This window comes from Molossus molossus, unplaced genomic scaffold (genome assembly GCF_014108415.1).
Source record: "Molossus molossus isolate mMolMol1 unplaced genomic scaffold, mMolMol1.p scaffold_m16_p_22, whole genome shotgun sequence".
Taxonomy (NCBI): domain Eukaryota; kingdom Metazoa; phylum Chordata; class Mammalia; order Chiroptera; family Molossidae; genus Molossus; species Molossus molossus.
Genome location: NW_023425358.1, coordinates 27,874,005 through 27,896,883, shown reverse-complemented (window position 1 = coordinate 27,896,883; position 22,879 = coordinate 27,874,005). Strand labels below are relative to the sequence as shown.

The 22,879-nt window shown below is 47.2% G+C and overlaps 1 protein-coding gene across 1 annotated transcript in view; it reads left to right on the top strand.

The window, feature by feature from the left end:
* Positions 1-22,879, top strand: part of CCDC60 (coiled-coil domain containing 60) — a 126,979-nt gene that overhangs the window by 75,170 nt on the left and 28,930 nt on the right. Inside the window, exon 3 of the mRNA XM_036277291.1 lies at positions 20,103-20,273. Coding sequence (XP_036133184.1) covers positions 20,103-20,273 — 171 coding nt within the window. The remainder of the gene's footprint in view (positions 1-20,102; positions 20,274-22,879) is intronic.

Genomic DNA, 22,879 nt, shown 5'->3' with positions numbered 1-22,879 from the left:
TCTTTTTTTTTTAGACACTCAGATATATTACATAGATTATTTCAATAGATTTACAGTGATGTGGAGTGAATTTTTCCCCCAAGTCAAACCTCACCACAGCCTCACCTTGTCATACCCCACAGGACTAGAGGGGCCCCCTGCAAACCTCATCCTTCCTAAATTCCCCAAGCTAACAAGAACAAAGTCAGCAAGACTGCTCACAGTACTGTTCTACCCTGAGCTAAAAGAATGTAGGACAGCCGAATCAAACAGCCCGAGAAGTGTCGAGAATGATGCTTGAGCAAGGTCCCCGAGGTTGCATCTGAGGCAGGCAGAGTTTGGGGGTCAGGAAATCCTGAATGCCTTGGCGCTACTGTGTGAAGCCCATGGGTCCCACTTAAAACCATGCGTGGCCTGGCCCCTCTGCACATCCTACTGTGGGTTTAGCTTTAGGGATCATCCTGAGTCGGATTAGCTCCAAACAAGAGCTTCCTGGCAGAATGTGGGTGCAAAGTCAAAAATCCCATTAGAACACGGTTTTTGCAAAAGACATTCTTTAAATCAGAAGAGCTTATACACGAATCCATTCAATAGATCCAAACAACCAGTTAAAGCAGAATTTGATCTCCACCTCTGCCCTGAGGCAGCCGCAAAGTGCATATTAGCTGAGAAGTGACCCTGAGATCCTGTGAACTGTTTCTGAAGGTCTATTACCCACACACAGGACTGGGGTGAGGGCATATATGTTCAGAGCAGGGCTGCCCCTTTGCATTATCCAGGGGCCACCATTCACAATGGATGCTCCAGGATGAACGGTAACTCCAAAATGCAATTTGCACAATACAATGTTAATAATGCCCCTGGGGCCCTGGCTGGTTTGGCTCAGTGGTTAGAGCGTCGGCCTGCGGTCCAGAGAGACCCGGGTTCAGTTTCCGCTAAGGGCTGTACCTTGGTTGCAGTTTGTCCCCGGCCCTGGTTGGGGTCGTGTGGGAGGCAGCCACTCGATGTGTCCCTTTCACTGTCGATGTTTCTCTCTCTCTTTCTCTTCCTCTCCCTCCCTCCTACTCTATCTGAACAAAAAATGAAAAAACGTCCTCGGGTGAGGATTAAAATAAATAAAAAATAAATAAATAAACAAACAAATAAAACAATGCCCCTGGGGTTGTACAATTGAGCAGCCCTCTCGCAGTAGTTCCTGAATATAAAAATAAGAGCTTAAAGAGCTATGGGGAGGGGGAAATCACAGGCCAAATTATTGGAAAGAGTGTCTGTAGTGCCTTGTAAATTAGATACAGCCTTCGAAGGTGTGTGTTCTGGCTCATTCACCTTTTACTAGCAACACCCCTCTAGTTCTTCGAGTGTGCACCTGTTTAGCCCAGAAAAGTGAATAGAAAATGACCAGGTAAATGGCATACAGAGGGTCAGGGATGGTGTCCCTGGCAGAAAAAAACCATCTACACACGATGACGGTCAGGGCAGGACCCGGGAGGCTGGGTGACTACAGACAGTGTTTACCAAGTGCGTGCTGGGCGTCAGGCACTGGGCTAGGAAGTGATGGAAGGATGTTTCCCACGGGAGAGGAAGATGAGCGCTGACTGCCTAACCTGGGGGACCAGAGAGTTAGGAGAATTGTTTCCACCTGGTACAGCCCAGTGCCCCTGGGGGAATGGGAGGGAGCTGGCCCGCAGTCTGGGCGGAGATTTTGCATCTTCTAGGATCTGTCTGAATGCACCATGACAAGGACAAACGGTAGCAGATGACCACCCCCATGTTCAGGAGGCCATCAGAGGGGTCTTCTCATGATGACAGGCAAGACCCAAGTTGTGAATTCTGAAAGGAAGCCTTTGACTACACCCCATCTCCAGCTGCACCGTATCTCAGACCCCTCTGACTTCCCCTGTGCTGCCGCTTAGTGGACACCCCACTGCGAAGTCCTGAGGAGGTTCTGGGTCTCCCGAAAGCCCTCCCGCCCTCCGTTGAGCGAAAGAACATGGGTCAGAAGATCGCGGGCTGGTGGTCTTGTGCCTTATTCCACCGCCTGTTGTCTGTCTCGAAATTACAAGCCAGGAGTGTTCTGCAAATTGCCGGGCACTCGAGCAAAAGGCTCTCTTTCTGCTAATGCATTTTTTATGTCCACATTGGCAGGTCCGTGAAGAATAATCCTCCTATTCATTCCATTTAGTCATTAAGCACAATAGGTAATGATGGGTATTGGAGTGGTGGTGGAGTTTGCATTTAAAAAAAAAAAAAAAGACTCCGTTAGTTTATCTCAGAACTGAAAACTGACTGCCCAACGGCCCCCAAACGCTACGCTGCGCCTCCGTCTTCTCGGGCGGCGTCTGTCTGCGTGCTGACAGGTGGCAGAAGGGGGCAGCTGTTACGACAGTGGCTCCTGGATTCGGACAGACCAGAGTGCAAATGCCTTCCCACCGTCTTACTTGGTGACTTTAGGCGAGACGCTCCAGTTCTGTGAGCCTCAGTTTCCCCACCTTTGAAACCGCAATACCTGCCTTGTGGGTCTATTGTAGGGACTGGATGCAATGACGCGTGAGGGGCCGTTGAGCCCTGATGACACAGGAGATGCTCTCTAAGTAGCGACTGTCATGAGGATGATTTTAAAGCCTGAGTCCTCCCCAGGGCTTTTGCTTTCAGGATATTTAGCTGCTTCTGCACCCCCTCCAATCCTTAATTTGCTACTAAGTAAGATGGGGTCGACAGACCAGAAGAGGGGCGGGGACGGGAGGGGAGCAGGAAGGGGCGCATTCGACTCCTCTGCGAGGCAGACTTGCTGATATTCCCTCTGCTCCGGGCTTCAGAGCACCTGAGAGCAGTTGCCTGGAAACCGGAGCCGAGGAGGGCCTCCGCGGCCTTCCAGAAATCACCCTAATTGGGATGCGTGCAGAACGGTTTGTTGACACTTGGCAGGTTTTTCCTCTTCTTCCAGAAGAGATGCAGTCCTCTTGTACGAATGCAGACTCACATTCATTAAAGAGTAGCCACGGGCCGAGGCACCAGAAGCCGGTGCGGATGGCCGCCCCAGTCAGCATCCTCCGACAGAACGGCCATTTCAGGTCGCGGTCACTATGTTTGCGTTTCTGGATGTTTACAAGGTCTGAGGGGACTTGGGAGGGGCAGGACAGTGTGTGACTGAGGGTGTGTGTGCGCGTGTGTGTCTGTGTGTGAACAATTAGTTCACATAAAGCTCTCAGGGTCCAGTAGATCACACATCAATAGCAGCATAAGAGGCCTATTGCGTGACCTGATATTAAACGCTCGATCTGCGTTCCCGTCGGGGGTTCAAATGCCAATGGCAGTCACTGGGCATAAGGCAGGTCAGAGACTGCATTATGAGCTAAAGAAATAACTTTCCTGAGAGGCACCTGGGGAACCTGTTTCATCTGATCACTTCTTCCAGAACACAGCTCTATTCTAGCTCCCAGTTGAAAAAAATATGTTTCAAAGGCGTCCACTCATCTCTAGCGTGCTTGGATGATTCAGCTTCTGTGCAAACGGAGCTATGCACCTGCTCCATCCGAAGACAAGTAATCGCACCGCGTCGAAGTCGGGAGGCAGCATCATGGCCCCGCGCTCCTAAGTTGCGGGCATTCAATTAGGGCTTGAAATGCAAGCATTTCAAATGGTTTCATTTTTCATGCAATAAATATTTTCTGACGACTCCCTATGTGCCGGTTCTGGGGACCCAGGAAAAAATCGAGAAGTTGTTCCTGCCCGCAAGGAGCTCAGTCTGGGGGTGAAGGTGGGAGGATGGGGTTCATGGACAGACAAGTCAACCAGTCGTTCAGGGTAGCCTGGGAGAAGCAGAGGTAACTTCCGGCACGGGGTAGGGTTCATGCCCGAGCAAGTTCTAGAGGATGAATAGAAGTTCGCCGAGGGAAGAAGAGACCATCCCAGACCGGGAGCATTGCGAGCAAGGGTACCGAGATGAGGAACAGCGTGGGTCGCAGCAGAACCTTTGGCTTCGCCAGGACACCCCGTGGGGAGGAAGAGGCTGAGGAGATGGGCCAGCCCAGCTTATGCAGAGCCCTGCAGGCTGAACCGGGAGCCGGGGTGGGTCAGAAGGGGACAGAGGTCCGAGGCACAGAGGCCAGCAAAGGGGGTGGAGGGCCACCCAGGGGAGAGGTGACAGAAGCCTGACTAAAGTCAGCATGGCAGCCAGGATGGAAAGCTTTTGATGCTCGTCCCACACGGGGGTCGAGCCTTGAGACAGAGCAGGCTGGAGCCAGCATGGATGGAGGGGAGACGCTGGAGGACTCCCGACTGGTGTGCACCTTCATGTCGAGGACAATGACTCGGGTGCACCGCGGAGGATCAAACAGTCAGGGCAGCGGACTAAGATGCGCAAACGTCGCGTGGTCTCGTGGCCATGGTTTCTGACCTCCAAACCCCTCGAGCGGTGCGGGTGGCAGAGGGTTCAGGAGAGACAGCATGGGACTGAAAATCCAGAGAGCCCATTATTGTCTTGGGTCTGCCTCTGGTTTGCCACGTGACATCTCTCCCACCTGGGCCTCAGTTTCCTCATTCTCAATACAGTGACTCGGGGCTTTCCCCTGGGTCTTCTCACCTGCAAAATGCTCAGTCCAGCTTCTGTCTCAGGTCAACACTGTTTTAAACGCATTCACATCTATTTCCTCGTTGTTCACCTTTGACAACAAGTCAGGTAAGACAATATTCTCTCAAAGAATGGATGGACCAGTCCAGACCCCGCCCCCTCCGGGCAACCTTGGCTCAGTCTGTGCTTCCGCGTCCTCGCGGTGACACAGGGCTAGGAGAGCAACCCACAGCTGCCTTAAAGGTGTATTTTTGGAAGTTAAAGAGATCAGTAGCCACAGGCTCTTTTCAGTTCCTGCCACATGGTAATCATTCATCTTCTAGTTGGGATGGGGGTGGTGGTGGAGGAGGAGGAGGAGGCAGTGGTAACGGTGATTCCTACTTAATAGAACAGAGTGGTTCATCATTCTGCCTCAACCACACAGCCGGGTGCTGGCAGGGCTAGAACGAGAAGCGGGCGGTCTGAGCGGCTCTCTTCTGTGTAAACCCGTGTAATTCCCTGTTATCAGCAGTGTCCCTCTGGAGCAGTGGTTCTCGACCTTTCCAATGCCACGACCCTTTGATACAGTTCCTCATGTTGTCTGTGGCGGACCCGCCTGGAGACAGACAGAGGAGCGGGGTCTCGGTTCCTAAGACCATCGGAAATATGTGTTTTAGGCGACCCCTGTGAAAGCGTCGTTTGACCCCCAAAGGGGTCATGATCCACAGGCTGAGAACCGCTGGCCCAGAACATCACCAAAGGGATGTGGGTTCTTTCGATTCTTCTTCCCCTCTCTTATCCTCCTATTTTTTCCCCCTTCCTTCTTTTTCTTTAGTGAACATCTGAGCCAGAGATTAAAGAACCCAGAAAAGGAAACCACTTAATTAGTAGTTTTCTGCACCTAATTTCTTATTCAGCAGAGCAGAGGTTAATTCCCTCATCCTTTAGCTTAATACATTTCATTACGTACATGATAACCAAGCATTTATCCTACCACCACCATGGACAGTAGATTTACAAACCTCTATGAATTACTGAGTAACGCAATTTACCAAATCCCAAAATAATTGCGGTCTAATTACACTGTTTTGGCTGCCACCCTCGGAGGAGACAACCTCCTGAGCTCACCACTTGAACCAAGTGCCACTTCCACGAGCCTGCGGGGCCTAGAGCCAAACCACCGTCCTGGCTGCGGGCAAAGCAGGAGAGTGTGGCAGCGTCCCCCTCGGCTTGGATGGTGGTGACGATGGCAATGACGGTGGCGATGACGATGACTATGATGTCAATTGTTACTGCTTACTGAATACCTCCGCTGTGCCAGGCACCACACTAAATGCCTCTCATATCTGACTGTCAGGATGTTCTAGGATGGGCATCAGTTTATTCCAGTTTCACAGGTGAGCCAAGTGCATCTCAATCAGGTTAAAATGACTCACCCATCGAGTGTCGAGGAAAACGATGACCAGTTCAAACCAGAACAGACCTTTCCCGCACCTGGTGCAGTTTTCTCAAGCAGCACTTTGGAATCAGGTCACCGGGGCTTAGATTCCTGTTCCACCCATTGCTAACCCTGTGGTCAGACACTGACCTCTCTGGGCCTGGGTTTGCTCATCAGCCAAATGGGCACAACAGTAGCTAATTCTGAGGGGCACGGCGAGGATCTGGGGAGATCACGCAGAGAGAGGGCCTAGCTCAGCGCGTCGCCCGAGTCACTGCCACGCACGCACCTGCTTCCTCCAGCCCAGACAGCACCGATCTCTCCCAGGGCACCTGGGCCTCTGCCCTCCAAGCCCTCACTCCCGACAGGCTCAGATCCACCTGTGACCTATTTCCTCGCTGCCCTGGGCACCCTGGGTGGGCGTTCTCCCGGGTCTACTTCTCTTGGCGGAGTTCCATGCTTCTAAGTTTCCTTGCCCCTTTCTCATTATCCAAACCAATGTCTCCCATGATCGTTCCCTGGTTCGTGGCCATTGACTTAGTCAAGGAGGATAGCATTTTAAATGTGATAATCAGGACAGATTGGTCAAGGGAAAAAGAGACAGAGGGAGAGAGAGAGAGACAAACAAAGAGAACAGAGAGATTGTCACCTGGGACTGCGTTCTGCTGCCGAGTCAACAGAGCCCCTAAGCTACCATGACTTAAACAACAAAGGCTTACCCTCCTCACATAAAAGAATTTTACTTTCTAGAGGAAGTACTGGTATGGTAACTTCATTCAGAGCCCATGTTCCTTCTATCTTTCAAGCCACTACCTTCATATTTGCTTCCATCTGCAAGTTGTCCTCATACTCACACAATAGCTGCTGGTGCTACAACCATCACAGCTAAGTTCCAGGCAGCAGGGAGAAAGGAGGAGGAAAAAAGGGGGCGAGGGTTTAAAGGGCATATGCCATCCAGTTATATTAATTCCCAGAAGCCCTCCCAATGACTTTCCCTTGTACCTCACTGGCCTGTCCCACCTGCCAAGGCAGCTGGAAAATGTAGTTTTGTTTGTATTTATTTATTTATTTAGTCTAATAATGCCCAAAACAATGTAGTCTGCCTCTAGGATCACTTGTTCTCTGCACTGTCTTCAAGGAGGCCACAATCTAGTAATAAAAGCAGACAATGAACTAGGCGATGGCCATACAGTGTGATGAGCATGCTGACAGGGAACACAGGCGGAGAGAGCTGCAGGGACACAGAGGAAGCACTTAATCTAGCCTGGAGTTCGGGAAGGGGGAGGAAGCACGGGACTGAATGGTCAACAGGGGACAGTTTGTTTCCCAAGCTCCGAAGGACACAGAGAAATCAGCCAAGTGAAGAAGCGGGAGAAGGTCCCACAGGAAGAAGCGAAGTCATGGGTAATTCTGAGGGGTAGAGAGACTGAGAACAAATGTCTGGGTAAGGGCTTAGCGATAAAGCCCAGGTCTTGGAGGACCTTACTGCCCCGGGACTTCGTCCTGAGAACAGTGGGAAGTCACTGAAGAATCCGGAGCCTTCTGGTGGCAATGATGAGATCTGAATTTTAGAAAGAGCCCTGTGGCAGCCAGGGGACAACAGGCTGGGAAGGAGAGAGACCAGGTAGGAAGCCACTTAGAGTAACAGAAGCAACAGTGATGGTTTCTGGTGGTGGCATCGGGAAGACAGAGAGGTGATATTTAGGAAGTAGAGGTGATGTCACTCATGATCATTTAATAAATAGGAAGGGGGAAGAGGGAACTAAAGTGACCTCTCCGATTTACAGGTGAAACAAATTCTCGTTGGCCACCCTTAGAGTGGCACCGTCGGCCAAAGCAAGCCTCCAGGTGGTGCTTCTTCCGATTCAAACAGCGTCTCCTGGGTGCGTTTGCCCAGACCTCAGAAACGCCCTGTGAGTTCTGCAAAGGCGTCAGAAAGAATAAAAGCGGAGCAGCTACAGTGACTCCTCCAGCCAGAGTCAAGTTTCCAAAGCCTTCATCGCAGCCTCTTTCTTCCCTCCGATTTACGATCCAAAGGAATACATGAACCTACCCTTTTCTCTCTCTGGGCTGAGTCATTCAGAGAGGAGAGAAATCCATCCTGAACTTTTGATCTGAGAGGTGAAATCCTAACTTGGCAAAGCTCCCATTGTTGGGCGTTACAATTAGCAAATGACCTAGGGGTGGGAAAGAGATGTTCCGATGATTTAATAAGAATGTGGCTGCAATAAGCACCCAGAATATGTTTGCAGTCAATTTGCTGTACACACAATATGCTACCCAGGCAATTCTTTGTGTGAGCCATTGACCTTTATCTCAGGCAATCTTGTCCTGTGAAGAACAGTGAAATCTCCATTGCAAATCATTAACACTCAGGAAGTGACTAATTTGCATGCTGACAAAGATATTAACTAGTGGGGGGGGGGGGACAATACAATGTGTCCTTTTGTCTGCAAGGCAGTTCCAAATCTGTGTTGTGACTACAGTTGACTGAAGTTCAATTACTGTAATAAATGTATTCCAAATTTCATCTCAATTGCATTTGCATTTTAATGAATGATTCTCACCTTCTTGTCAATTTGGCAGCCGGGCTAGATTTATTAAGTTATTGTATAAACAGGGCATTCTAATGCAGGAATTTAAATGCAAAATATTTGCTCTGTGTGCGTTTGAACTGGGGCTGCGTTATTACTTTTTTTTTTCATTCACAATTTTATTTTATTTTATTAATTTGTTTTTGTTACAGATGTTTCTCCTTTTTCCCCCTTGACACCCTCCTCCCTATCCCCGCCCCCCCATCCTCAGCTTTGTTGTCTATATCCATTGGTCATGCATACATGCATATAAATTCTGTAGTTTATCTCCCCCCCCAACACCCCCTCCTCTGAGGCTTGTCAGTCTGTACCCCACCTCTATGTCTCTGGGTCAATTTTGTTCAACAGTTTGTTTAGTTCATTATATTCCACAAATAAGTGAGATCACGTGATATTTGTCTTTCTCTGCTTGGCTTGTTTCGCTTAGTATAATACTCTCCAGGTCCTTCCATGCCATCTCAAAGGATAAGAGATCTTTATTTCTTACAGCTGCATAGTACTCCATTGTGTACATGTACCACAGCTTTTTTATCCACTTATCTACTCATGGACACTTGGGTTGTTTCCAGATCTTAGCTATTGTAAATAGTGCTGCTATGAACATAGAGGTACACATATTCTTTCTGATTGGTGTTTCAGGTTTCTTAGGGTATATTCCTAGAAGTGGGATCACTGGGTCAAATGGAAGTTCAATTTTTAACTTTTTGAGGTAACACTATAGTGTTTTCCATAGTGGCCGCACCAGTCTGCGTTCCCACCAGCAGTGTACTAGAGTCCCCTTTTCTCCACACCCTCGCCAACACTTGTTGTTTGATGATTTGTTGATGGCAGCCATTCTGACAGGTGTGAGGTGATACCTCATAGTTGTTTTAATTTGCATCTCTCTGATGATTAGTGACGTTGAGCATTTCTTCATATGTCTCTTGGCCCTTTGTATGTCCTTTTTGGAGAGGTGTCTATTTAGGTCCTCTGCCCATTTTTTAATTGGGTTCTTTGTCTTCCTTTTGTTGAATTGTATGAGCATTCTATATATTTGGAAATTAACCCCTTATCTAATGCATCATTGACAATTATGGTCTCCCATAAAGTGGGATCCCTTTCTGTTTTGATGGTTGTTTCTATTGCTGTGCAGAAGTTTTTTAGTTTGATGTAGTCTCATGTGTTCATTTTTTCCTTTGTTTCTCTTGCCTTAGGTGTTGTATCAGTGAAAATTTTGCTGCATATGATGTCTGAAATTTTGTTGCCTGCATTTTCTTCTAGAATTCTTATGGATTCACGAGTTACATTTAAGTTTTTATGCATTTTGAGTTTATTCTCATGTATGATGTAAGTTGGTGGTTTAGCTTCATTTTTTTTGCAAGTAGCTGTCCAATTTTCCCAACACCATTTATTCAAGAGACTGTCTTGACTCCACTGTATGCTCTGCCACCTTTGTCAAATATTAATTGAACATATTGTCTTGGGTCAATTTCTGGGTTCTCTATTCTGTTCCATTGATCTATCTGCCTGTTCTTGTGCCAGTACCAGGCTGTTTTGATTACAGTGGCTTTGTACTATAACCTGAAATCTGGTAATGTGATCCCTCCTATTTCGTTCTTCTTTTTCAAAATTGCTGTGGCTATTCGGGGTCTTTTTTGGTTCCATATAAACTTTTGAAGTGTTTGTTCTAGTTCTGTAAAGTATGTCATTGGTATTTTGACAGGGCTTGAATTGAATCTATAGATTGCTTTGGGTAGTATGGACATTTTAATGATGTAAATTCTTCTAATCCATGAACAAGGTATGTGCTTCCACTTTTTTATATCTTCCTCTATTTCTTTTTTCAATGACCTGTAGTTTTCTGTGAAGAGGTCCTTTACTTCTTTGGTTAAGTGTATTCCTAGGTACCTTAATTTTTTTTTGCTGTGATGGTAAATGGGATTTTTTTTTTTTAGTTTCTCTTTCTGTGAGTTCATCATTTGTGTATAAGAATGCTGTCAATTTCTTGATGTTAATTCTGTATCCTGCTACTTTGCCAAATTTATTTATTAAGTCTAGTAGATTTTGATGGAGTCTTTAGGGTTTTCTATGTACAATATCATGTCATCTGCAAATAATGACAGTTTCACTTCCTCCTTTCCAATTTGGATACCCTTTACCTTTTCTTCATGTCTAATTGCTGTGGCTAAGATTTCCAGTACTATGTTAAATAAGAGTGGCGAAAGTGGGCATTTCTGTCTTGTTTCTGTTCTTAGGGGAATGCTTTTAGTTTTTGCCCATTGAGTAAGATGTTGGCTGTAGGTTTTCCTTATGTAGCTTTTATTATGTTGAGATATGATTCCTCTATTCCCACCTTGCTGAATGTTTTTATCAGAAACGGGTGCTATATTTTGTCGAACGTTTTTTCAGCGTCTATTGATATGAGCATATGGCTTTTATCTTTTGTTTATGTGATGTATCACATTTATTGATTTGCAAATATTGTACCATCCTTGCATGCCTGGGATAAAACCCATTTGGTCACGATGAATAATTTTTTTGATGTATTGCTGGATCCAATTTGCTAAGGATTGTGGCATCTGTCTTCATCAGGAATATTGGCCTGTAGTTTTCTTTCTTTGTAGTGTCTTTATCCAGTTTTGGAATTAGGATTATACTGGCTTCATGAAGTGAGTTTGGGAGTGTTATGTCTTCTTGGATTTTTTGGAATAGTTTGAGGAGAATGGGTATTAGAACTTCTTTGAATGTTTGGTAAAACTCCCCAGTGAAGCCATCTGGGGCTGGGCTTTTGTTTGCTGGGAGTTTCTTAATTACATCTTCAATTTCCTTTGTTGTTATTGGTCTGTTCAAGTTTTCTGTCTCTTTCCGGTTCAGTTTTGGGAGACTGTGTGTTTCTAGAAATTTGTCCATGTCTCCTAGATAGTCCAATTTGTTGGCGTATAATGGTTCATAGTATGTTTCGATGATCCTTTGTATTTCTGTGGTGTCAGTTGTTACTTCTCCTCTTTCATTTCTGATTTTGTGTATTTGGGTTCTCTCTTTTTGTTTCTTGGTGAGTCTGGCTAAAGGTCCATCGCTCTGGTTTATCTTTTCAAAGAACCAGCTTTTTGTTTCACTGATCTTTTGAATTGTTTATTTAGTCTCTATATCATTTATTTCTGCTCTGACCTTTACTATTTCCTTCCTCCTATTAGTTCTGGGTTTTTCTTGTTGCCTACTTTCTAGTCCTTTAAGTTGTAGGGTTAGAAAGTCAAGTAGAAATTTTTCTTGTTTCTTGACTGCTTTTGCTGTGTCCCATAGATTTTGTGTTGTTGTGGGTTCATTTTCACTGGTTTCTAGGAAGCTTTTAATTTCTTCCTTGATCTTGTTAGCAACCCATTTGTTGTTTAATAACATGCTATTTAGCCTCCAAGTGTTTGAATGTTTTTGTGTGTTTTTATTGTAATTGAGTTCTAGTTTCATGCCACTGTGATCTGAGAAGATGATTGATATGATTTAAGTTTTCTTGAATTTGTAGAGACTTGCTTTGTGTCCTAACATGTGGTCTATCTTTGAGAATGACCCATGTGCACTTGAGAGGAATGTATATTCTGCAGCTTTGGGGTGAAATGTTCTGTAAATATCAATGAAGTCCAACTGATCTAGTTTGTCTTGTAAGGACTCTATGTCCTTGTTAATTTTTTGTCTAGAAGATCTATCCACTGGTGTATTAAAGTCACCCACTATGATTGTGTTGCTATTGATCTCTCCCTTGAAGTCCTCCAGAAGATTTTAATATATTTTGGTGCTCCCGCATTTGGTGCATATATGTTTACCAGGGTTATATTCTCTTGTTGGATTGATCCTTTTAATATTATGTAGTGACCCTCTCTGTCTCTTTTTTTTTTTTATCCTCATCCGAGGACATTTTTCCATTTTTTGTACAGACAGAGTGGGAGGGAGAGAGAGGAAGAGAGAGAGAGAGGGGGAAACATCGATGTGAAAGGGACACATCGAGTGGCTGCCACCCGCACGACCGACCAGGGCCAGGGACAAACTGCAACCGAGGTACGTGCCCTTAGCAGGAACCGAACTCGGGTCTCTCCGGACCGCAGGCGGATGCTCTAACCGCTGAGCAAAACCGGCCAGGGCCCTCTCTGTCTCTTATTATGGCCCTTGTTTTGAAGTCTATCTTGTCAGATATGAGTATTGCTACACCAGCTTTTTTTTTCCATTTCCATTTGCTTGGAAAATTTTTCTCCATCCCTTCACTGTCATCCTGTGAGAGTCTTTTGTTGTGAGGTGGGTCTCTTGTAGACAACATATATATGGGTCATGTTTTCTTATCCAATAAGCTACTCTATGTCTTTTTATTGGAGCATTTAAGCCATTTACATTTAAGGTAATTATTGATAGATAGCTATTACTTGCCATTTTAATTTTATGCCTGTGTTCCTCTGTTTCTCTCTCTCTCTCTCTCTCTCTCTCTCTCTCTCTCTCTGTGTGTGTGTGTGTGTGTGTGTGTGTGTGTGTGTGTGTTTCTTCTTTTTACAACAATCCCTTCAGCATTTCTTGCAGTGCTCATTTGGTGGTGGTAAATTCCTTTAGCTTTTTTTTAATCCGTGAAGCTCTATATTTCTCCTTCAATTTTGAACGATAGCCTTGCTGGATAGAGTAGTCTTGGATTCAGACCCTTGCCTTGCATTACTTTGTACACTTCATGCCACTCCCTTCTGGCCTGCATCATTTCTATTGAGAAATCAGCTGACAGTCTAATGGGAGCTCCATCTTGCTTCCTTTAAGATTCTTTCTTTGTCTTTAATATTTGCCATTTTTATTATGATATGTCTAGCTGTGGGTCTTCTGGGGTTCATCTTGCTTGGGACTCTCTGTGTTTCCTGGACTTGCGTGACTTTTTTCTTCACCCGTTTAGGGAAGTTTTCTGTCATTATTTCTTCAAACAGGTTCCCTATTACTTTCTCTGATTCTTCTCTTTTTAGTACCCCTATAATGTGAATGTTGTTACATTTTGTTTTGTCCCACAGCTCCCTTAAACTTTCTCCAGCTTTTAAAATTTTTTTCCCATTTGCTGCTGTATTTGGGTGTTTTTCTCTACCTTGTCTTCTAAGTCGCTGATTCAGTCTTCAGCTTCTTCTAATCTACTATTGAACCCTTCTAAGGTATTTTTCATAACCGCTATGTCATTCTTTATTTCCTCTTAATTTTTATGCATAGCTTCTACCCCTTTTTTAAGCTGAAGTAGTTCCCAGTGAGCTCTTCATAACTTTTATTAAGTTGATTGTAGTTCTCACCAAATTGTTTGAGCACCCTTAAAATCATTGTTTTGAGTTTTTTAATCTGACAAGTTGCTGTCTTCCATTTCCTATAGTTCTTTTTCTGGTGATTCCTCTTTTTCTTTCCTTTGGGTGTTGTTTCTTTGTCTCCCCATTTTGGCCGTCTGGTAGCTCTAGAGCTAGTGAGGGATGTTTGGATGTGTAGGCAGCTCACTGTATATCAACTAAGGCTACTGTGCCTCCAAGACTGTTTTGTTGGGTGTTCTTTCCTGCTGTGGATCCTGGAGGACTGATTACTGGGGGCTGGTATTGGTGTGTCCTGGTAGGTGCTGCTGCTGGATCACATGGGCCCCTCGAGCTGTGTTCCCATCTGGTCACTGGTACCACCTGTAGCTGTATAGCTCAGGCCCTGTTGGAGCCATGCTCCCTGCCTATCTTGTGGGCAGCTGGGTTGTACAGGCCCCATTGGAGCCCCTGCTTCCCACTAATCCCATGGGGAGCTGGATCACACAGTCCCTTCTGCCATGCCTATCTTGTGGGTAGCTGGGTCGCACAGGCCTCTCTGGTGCCCCAGCTCCCCACAGGTCCCACAGGCAGCTGGATCACACAGTCCCTTTGGGGACCCAGCTCCATGCCTATCTTGTGGGCCACTGGGTCGCACAGGCCTCTGTGGAGCCCCAGGTCCTGCTGCTGGTGGCCGGGGAGTGCTGCTGCCCTGTGGTGCTCAGCTCCTGCTCAGCCTTTGCTGTAGTTTTTGGGGATGGGTCTCAGCTGCTGATCTGTGCGTCTGTTGCCTGGGGATGGATGTCTGCTCCCAAGCCTCTGTTGCTGGGGGTATATCTCAACTCTGATCGGGCTGCTACTGTGAGGGATGGTGCTGGGCTCCTGGCTGTTTGTGGCCTCCACGGCCGGCACCTTGGCAGCTCCACTACTGTGCACTGGTCTGTGTTGACACAGGGCGTCCACTGGTCCGATGTTGCCAGGTGCACTGGTGGGCTCAGGTTGCTAGCAACCCTAGCTGTTCCCACTGTCTCCTCCCAGGGAAGACCCAGGATCTTCCAAAATGGTGGGACCTCCCCGCAGTGCAGGGAGAAGCGCCCTGAAGGGCCGCTTACCGCGGTAGCCGGCTGCTTCGTCCATAGCACAGGAACCTTCTGCTCCGCGGCTCTGCGCTGCACGAGCTTGGTCGTCCACTTTCACGTCCACGCACACTCTCTCACACACTAGCTCACTCTCTCACTCACTCACCCTCCCTCTGGTCCTGCCCGCTGCCATCTTCTCTCTTCATTCACTGCATTATTAATTTGCCTGTTGTATGGGTTGCCTGAGAATTCGAGAAGTCAAGGATAGTGGTTCAGATCCCTGTGGTCCATCCTGGATGCCCGCTCTCCTCCTCTGAAATCAGTATGTCTGGGTGAGCCGACAAAGCAAGGGGGGACAGCCAGGTAAAGGGGGCTCTCCAAGCCTCCAGCCTCCACAGACTGGGAGCCACCGAATTATCTGCTATTAGTTGAAAACAGTAGAATTTGTTAAGTGAACATTTCCCATGTAGGCAATTCCCTTCTGTAAGAGCGGGGCATCCCTGAAATCGGATTGCTAGGGGAGTTTGTTCATCCAGATGTCATTCTGCCTGCTCTGTGGAAGCGCTCCCAGCTCTATAGCCCCATATTTCTTGCAGGCAGAGACAGAAAATATGAGTGAAAACCAGCTGGGTACACAGTCATAATATAGACCATTAAAAGGGTTTCTGTTGTTGTTGGTGGTGGTGGTAGTGGTGGTGTGGGTGTGTGTGTGTGTGTGTGTGTGTGTGTGTGTAGTACATTGGAGCTGTTGGTTTTTAACAAAGTGATTTGCAGTGGTGAACTCCCTGCCCCCCATAATAGAAAGGTTGGACTTAAGATCCCTGCGTGGCCTCCCACCTCTCCAGCACTCCGAAGCTCCGTGCAAGGCCCCCTGAAGACAGCTGGGACTGTGTTTTAGATGACATTCAGTCCTGGTTTCCTGTAGGGCCCAAGGATGGAGGCTGATTGGGGTAGTGGGACTGTCGTTACAAGCTGAGCACCCTCAAGGGCGAGGTTGTCTACCACAGATGTGCTAAAGACCTTTCTGAGGCGAACTGATTGCTAGCGTGTGTTCAGTTTTATTTCAAACGTGTAGCAAGGGAATTGGGCTTCTGATGAAGCCAGTTGGAAGATTTCTTTCTGAAGTTTTGTTTTGTTTTGTTCTAATAGAGGGAAGAGGGTGGCTGGACCAGAGCGACTGGAATTTCAAGGTGTATATGAACTCCTTGGGAGTCCTGTTAAAATGCAGATTTTCATTCAGGTCCTACCGCAGCCCTCAATCCTGCATTTCCAACAAGCCCCCAGGCGATGAGGGTGCTGCTGGCCCAGGGACCACATTTTGCAGAGTAAGGAGCTAGATAGCATCCCTCAAGGCCAACGGGATAGTTAAAGGTTAATACGTTCTGGGTTACAAATCTGATGGGCCAGTGTGGTTAAATCTAACACCCCAGAAATAACTCTTAATTTTATTAGAGGTTATCAAGGAATTGCTCAAATAGTTTACCAGATACACTGGATGCTCCTCAGAAAGGGCTGTGAATTACTTTATGATCCAAGTTCTGTTCCAGACCATCTTTTCTCAGGTCTGAGGCAATTTCTTTCTTAATACCATATTTTATCATATCTAGGAGACGCTTTCTTTACATTTTAACATCTCTGAACTGGGAGTCAATGTACAATTATGACAATGTCATCGGCACGGGCTTTTCATTCTTCATGGTTCATGAAATAATGGTACGTCTTGTAAAGGATGATGTATTGGTCAGCTATTTTCATCATAATATGCTGTGTAACAAGCTTCCCCAAAATTCTGTCACTTTTAGTATTTATTCATTGTTCATGGGTCTCCCATGCCTTTCTCATTCTTCTGGGGTTTCGTGAAATAGTGAGGGGTTTTTGTGGTGGTTGTTTTCTTGTCACGGACCTAAATGAACAAGTTGATTTCAAGCTTCTGTTCAAGTCGTATCTGCTAGCATCCCCTTGGCCACAGCTTCGGATGCTGGGAAGTACATCCCAGCCCTGAATGCAGGGTGCTGAACAGAGACCGGCTCGGCCGCAGGTGGCGTCTTGGACTAGGTAAGGCGTTGTCCAAAAGGGGGAGCAAACCACCAGTTTCTCCTCGACAGGCCCACAGATGAACTCTGCACAACGGCCCAGAGGTACATAAACTCTGCGCTTCGGAGCATCCCACTGGGCGCTCGCCACACGCAGGCGGGGGGAGGTGGATCATGAAGTCAGCCCCACTGGCTTCCAGTCCCAGCTTTGCCCCCTTCCAGCTCGGTGACCCTCCTCAGCCTGTGTCCTCGTCTGTAAACCACACCGAGCTCTCAGGACCCGGGAGGGCCGACTATAGCGATAGCTCCGCATCGCTGAATTCCATGCTCGAGGCCCCATGCTCTGCTCTGGCTGTCCCAACCCATCTCATTCAGTCCTCCCACCAGCCCTCTGAGGCAAGAACCACTGTTGTCCCCACTTGAAGACAAAGGGGCTGTGGTTCAGCGAGGACTGGAAGCTGCCTGAGGGAGTGGCAGAGTAGAACCTTCCAGAAGCTGTCCCCCAAGCCTCACCACTGCAGGCACCTGCCCTCAAGTCTGAAGGTGCTCGGGAGGGAAACCCCAGCTGCCTCACTTGTGTCCCATTGGTGTATCTCGGCTAAGCCCTGCCCAGCACATCCTAGCGCCCACGCGGGCTCTCTCCATTCCCCCGCTCACACAGACTCCCATACAGAGAACATGTGTCCCTTAAAAAGAAACACCCGCCCCCACGCATCGGTTAAGAGGAAGTTGCACCGGGCAGAGGAAACGTTTCATTTTCTAATGTGTTTCTTCCTCCGTTCACCAGGTGCAGTTATTTCACTCCCTGTCACTCCCCTGGCGACGTTAGCCCGGGGAGTTGCATGTCGCAGAAGCGGCGGGCGGCAGGCCCGGGCGAAAACTGCTTCCCTGCAAATATTTCCCTTCACACAAATAGCCCGGTAATCAGCCACAATGATGAAGATGTAGGGAACATACAAGGGAATTCAATGGGAGTTTGCTCAAATATGAAGCATGTTTCCACGGGCCTGCGCCGTGCCAGGGGAGCCTTTCAAGCTCCCTGAATGAGCATCCTGCAGCCGAAGTTTGCAGAATAGACTGGAGTGTCTGACATGAGGACCCAGACCCTCCCCCAACTCTGTTCATCTCTCACCCAGGTCTTTCCAGAAGGCCTGGCAGCTGGGAGTCTGGCTGGAAAAGCTGCTTGTTAGAGTTCCTCAAACTGGCCATCACCAACTCCCCCATCCCTTTCCGTGAGTTCATTGACAAGACAGGCACGTATCACTCTAGTTGCATCTCAGGGTTTGCAACAGACTTGGCTTGTCACAGTGTCCTCCCTGCACAGGTTCTGGAGAGAAATCTCTTCCTAGTTTCAGCACCAGGAATAGCTAGGCATCACCTGAACAGCTTTTTAAAAATCTCACGGTCATTAGGAATCAGGGGACTAGGATGCTCAGGGCCAAATGTGTGCACTAGATCACGTGGCACAGGTTTGGATACTTGTCTCACTTGATTTTGTTTTCTTGTCTTTCTTGCCTTTTTCAGTTTTTTGTTCTGCCTCTAATACTTTTTGTAATAAGAGCATAAATAAGTCCAGTAAAGAAATCTCTTACCTACAATAAAATTTTTTTTTAAAGAGTCTGGCTCCATTTTTGATGTGACTTGACAGCCCCAGCTACTCCCTGAAGCCCTGGGCCAGTCCCCAACCCCTCTTCTCTCAAACTGCCTTCAGACCTGCCTGGGAGCCTCCCCTGCTCTGCCCAGAAAGCCTCGTCCTGAGAGTAACCGTCATTTCATACCCTCTGGGTGCACATGTGTCCGTCTCAACCTCTGGGTCTCTCGGAAGTAACAGCGAAACACGGCTGCTGCCACGTCAGCCCAGCTCCTGGGTGAGCGCTGCATTGGCTTCGTTGGTGCAACGCCCAGAAAATCCTCAGGTCTGAAATCAAGGGCTTGTAAATGGTAAGAGTTTTCTTTCTGTCGGGTCACCTTGCACCCTCAGAACACTCTTGGAGGATCCGTGGGTTCAAGAAGCCTGAAAGCAGACACATTCGGGCAAATCTAAGAGAAGTCATCCTTAGCCAGGAGCCCAGGCCACGTAGTACCTGAGCTGCTACTGATGCTCAGGGACCAGCCCCTCCTCCACGCCAGGCACTTTTCGGACCCCTTCCGTGCACAAAGGCAGCTAATCCTGTGGGATGCGAGTTGTGCCCATTCTATAGCACCCAGCAGAGTGCCGGGCACATAGTAGGCACCCAAGAAGTGCTTGTTGAGTGAGGGAGTGGTGAAGAACTGAAACCTGGGGAGGTTAAATCCTTTGTCCAAGGCTTTGGTCCAGAATTCAAGCTCAGGTCCATCTGACTCCGGAGTTCTAAAGGGGGAAACCCTTCTGCCCTGCAGGTTTGAGCACGCCCTGTAGCAATGATGGGTCTCAAGACAATAAGACACTGTCAGTTTTTTTTTTTTTGTTTTGTTTTTTTTAATTGAGGTAGCAGACTTATTTGAATAAATGTTCATTAAAGCTTTTTGGTCAAGGAAAGAAAAAATTTCTATTCATTTCATTGCTCTCACTCTTATAAAAATAAACTGTTTTATACACACGTATAATCATATTCACTTATATACTCAATATGACATAGATAACTAGAACCATCATAAAATGAAGTAATATTAATATGTTAATATTAATAAGACTAATCACAACTAATGTGCACTTAGAACTATGCTATAATTAGCATTATATAATAGCAAAACCCAGTATATAGTTAAAGAGCCAGTTAAAAGAGGTAGATGGTATTCCTTGTGGATAATCCTTGAGGGTCAGGAATGACGGTAGTTAAGCAAAGCTATTAGTTCCAATTTCATCCTCCATGGGTGTACGGAACTAAGTTGTTTGCCTCTAAAATATATGTCTAGGTCCTAGCCCCCTACCTGTGTATCTAAACTTACTCAGAAACAGGGTCTTTACCGGTATCATTAAGTTAAGGACCCCAGGATGAGATCTTCCTGAATGTAGGTCAAGGTTATCTCCAGTGGCTGGTGTACCTAGAAGAGGAAGGAGAGGAAGATCGGACCGACGCAAGGGAAGGCCATGTGTCCATGGAGGTCCAGGTGGGAGTCATGTTGCCCTAAGTCAAGAAGCGAGTAAGACAGTCTTCTTAACGGTGAACTCATCTCTCTGTCTGCCTCTCCCCAGCTTCTTGATTCGGTCGGTGAAGATAGGCCATGGGTATTTCAACATGCTGAGGGAGGAGAGTACCTTGAAAAAGAGGCAACAGCAACTTCAGAAGCTGCAAGAGGAGGAAAGACATAAATTCCAACCAGCCAAGAAGATCTCAGAAATCCACTGCGGGGATCTCATTTTGGCGTAAGTAGCCAGTGGCTGCGGCACCGCGGGCTTGGGAAAGACCTTGGACGGGGGACGCTGCCCGGCTGGGCGGAGGGATGGCCATGGCTCAGACGGGAGCCCGCGCAGGCTCGTGTCTAACGACCGTGTTTAGTCTGGTCTGGCCTCGCCTGGCACTCGGTGCAATATTCTCTGCTGCACGTGTCTGTCCTCAGAGCCAATGCCAAGAGCTACACAGGAAATCCTGCTGGTCCCCAAACGTGCCTCTTTCCCTCTCCTTCCCGGTCTCTAGACCTTATCTTCGCTGCTCCGCGGGCCTTCCAGCCCTTCCCTCCGTCTCTTCCAGCTCAGGTTCTAACGGCCATTCAAAGCCCCGCTTACATGCCGTCCACTCCCATTTTCTTGGATTGCAGCCCAAACTCCCGCAGAACCCAGCTGGACGCTGGGTTCCCATCACGTGCTGGGAGGCTAGTTCCTCTTGAATCCACATCGATATTCGAGACCGTCACCTGAAACCCCAGATCCTAGCTCGGTGTCCAGCAGGTGATACGGAGAAGGGCGCTCGATGGTCGGGGGGTGTTCTAACCCTCTCTGTGAGGGTCCCAAGAGCTCAGAGCGACATCCGCCTTCCCTGAACCTGCCGGTGCTGCGGGGGAGGGGCGGGGTGAAGGGGGGCGCCCTCCTTTGCTCAGATCGTTCACTTGTAAGGTTTCTCTTGTTTGGATGTGGTTTTTCATCCACAGTCACAAAGCGCAATCCCCCCGCCACCACCACCAATCTATGTTTCTGAAAGAGATGTGGTGTATTTTAAGTTTAATAAGTTTAAATATGCACGAGGTCGCTCCTCTTGTAGACATCGGTCTGGTTATGTCTTCTGTGGTGAATACTGTGAGCGGGACAAGTTATATTAAAATATCACTGAAGGCCATTGCTGCCACTTGGCCATCAAAAGGAGGTCCGGAGGCAGGGGTGATAAAACAGCAGACAGATTATCCTGACCAGTACAGAGTAGTGGCTAAGAGCGCGGGACTGGGTTCAAGTCCTGACTTTCCCCAGATGACTGTTTAACTTTGGGTGAGTTTCTGTACCTCTCTTTTTTTTCACCCATATGGATGACACCAAACTCCCAAGTTCATGATGAGGCCGCATACACAGAGCCTGGCCTATGAAAAGTGTTCAATAACTGTTTGCTGCTACTGTGCAACAAAGAGAATTTGATCTCTCTGGGCCTCGGTGACCTAACATCCTCAGATTGATGGCTAAAAATCTTAATTTCCAGGCACGCTTGAAAGCATCGCACATCTAAGAGCTCCGCTTCTATACATATAATTCCAATCACAGAAGTATGAGAAATACAAGTGTTCCTTTTTAAAGTACTTTTTTAAAACAAGGTATTTGATCTTGTGTATTACAAACGCACAAGGGATTATTTTTCTCCCTTCTGGATCTTTTAGACCCAAGTTTTAAGTCTGAAAAACTATGCAGGGAAAGAAGAAAATCCAGCACGTCCCCAAAGATTTCCGCCTGCCAACAGCCTTTCCCACTGTGCTCCCTCAACCACCTTGATTTTCAGCTGAAAAATTAAGCCCAGCAGGTGGGGGGAGGGGGGAACGAGGGGTAAAATTCGTCTTGCTATAGTGATCAAGAGAAAACATAAAGCCAGAGATTAAGGAGTGTAAAAGCTGGGTTCATGTCTGCATATTCTAAATCACCGGGGAAAGAGTTGAGCCATGGTTGGGGGAAGGGATAAACGGTGCTGGGAGGAGACTTGACTTGGGGTGGTGAACACACAATACAATATACAGATGATGTGCTATAGAATTGCACCCCTGAAAATGATATCATTTTATGAACCAATGTCACCCCAATGAATTCAATAAAAAAAATGTATAAGACTTGTACACTGAAAACTGCAAGACATCACTGAAAGAAATTAACAAAGACCTGAATAAATGGAAAGACATCAAAAAAAAAAAAAAAGACGGGGCACTGCCAAGGTATTTGCTTGTGGCTTCCTCTGCTCTAGGGTTGAATAAAAAGCCCATGGGAATGGAAATCAGGCGACCTAGATTCTGGTCCTACTTTTCAGTTCACTCTGTGACCCCAGGATTGTCCTCAATTCCCAGGACGAAGGTAAAGTCGTCCCTACTTAGCCTGCTCTGCCCCCACCGTAGGCCATTCTGAAACAGCAGCCAAAGGGATCCTTCTCAGATGCAAGTCAAATCATGTATTCTCTCTGCTCAAAATCCTTTACACTCATTCAGAGAAAAAGTCAAAGTCCTTGCACTGGTCCCCAAGGCCCCTGTTCTCATGCCTCCCCCCGCTCCTTTCTCTCTCTGTTGCTCACTCCACTTCAGCCACACTGGCCTCCTTGCTGTCCCTACAACACAAGCGCACAGATGCACCTCAGGACATTTGCACATGTTGTTCCCTCTGCCCAAAATGCTATGGCCCCAGATATCTGAATGGCCCACTCCTTTACGCTCTACAGATTTTCTTTCTTTTTTTTATTCCTCACCCGAGGACATTTTTGCTTGTATCTGCAGATAGAGCAGGAGGGAGAGAGGGAGGAAGAGAGAGAGAGAAACATCAATATGAGAGAGACACATCGAGTGGTTGCTACCCAC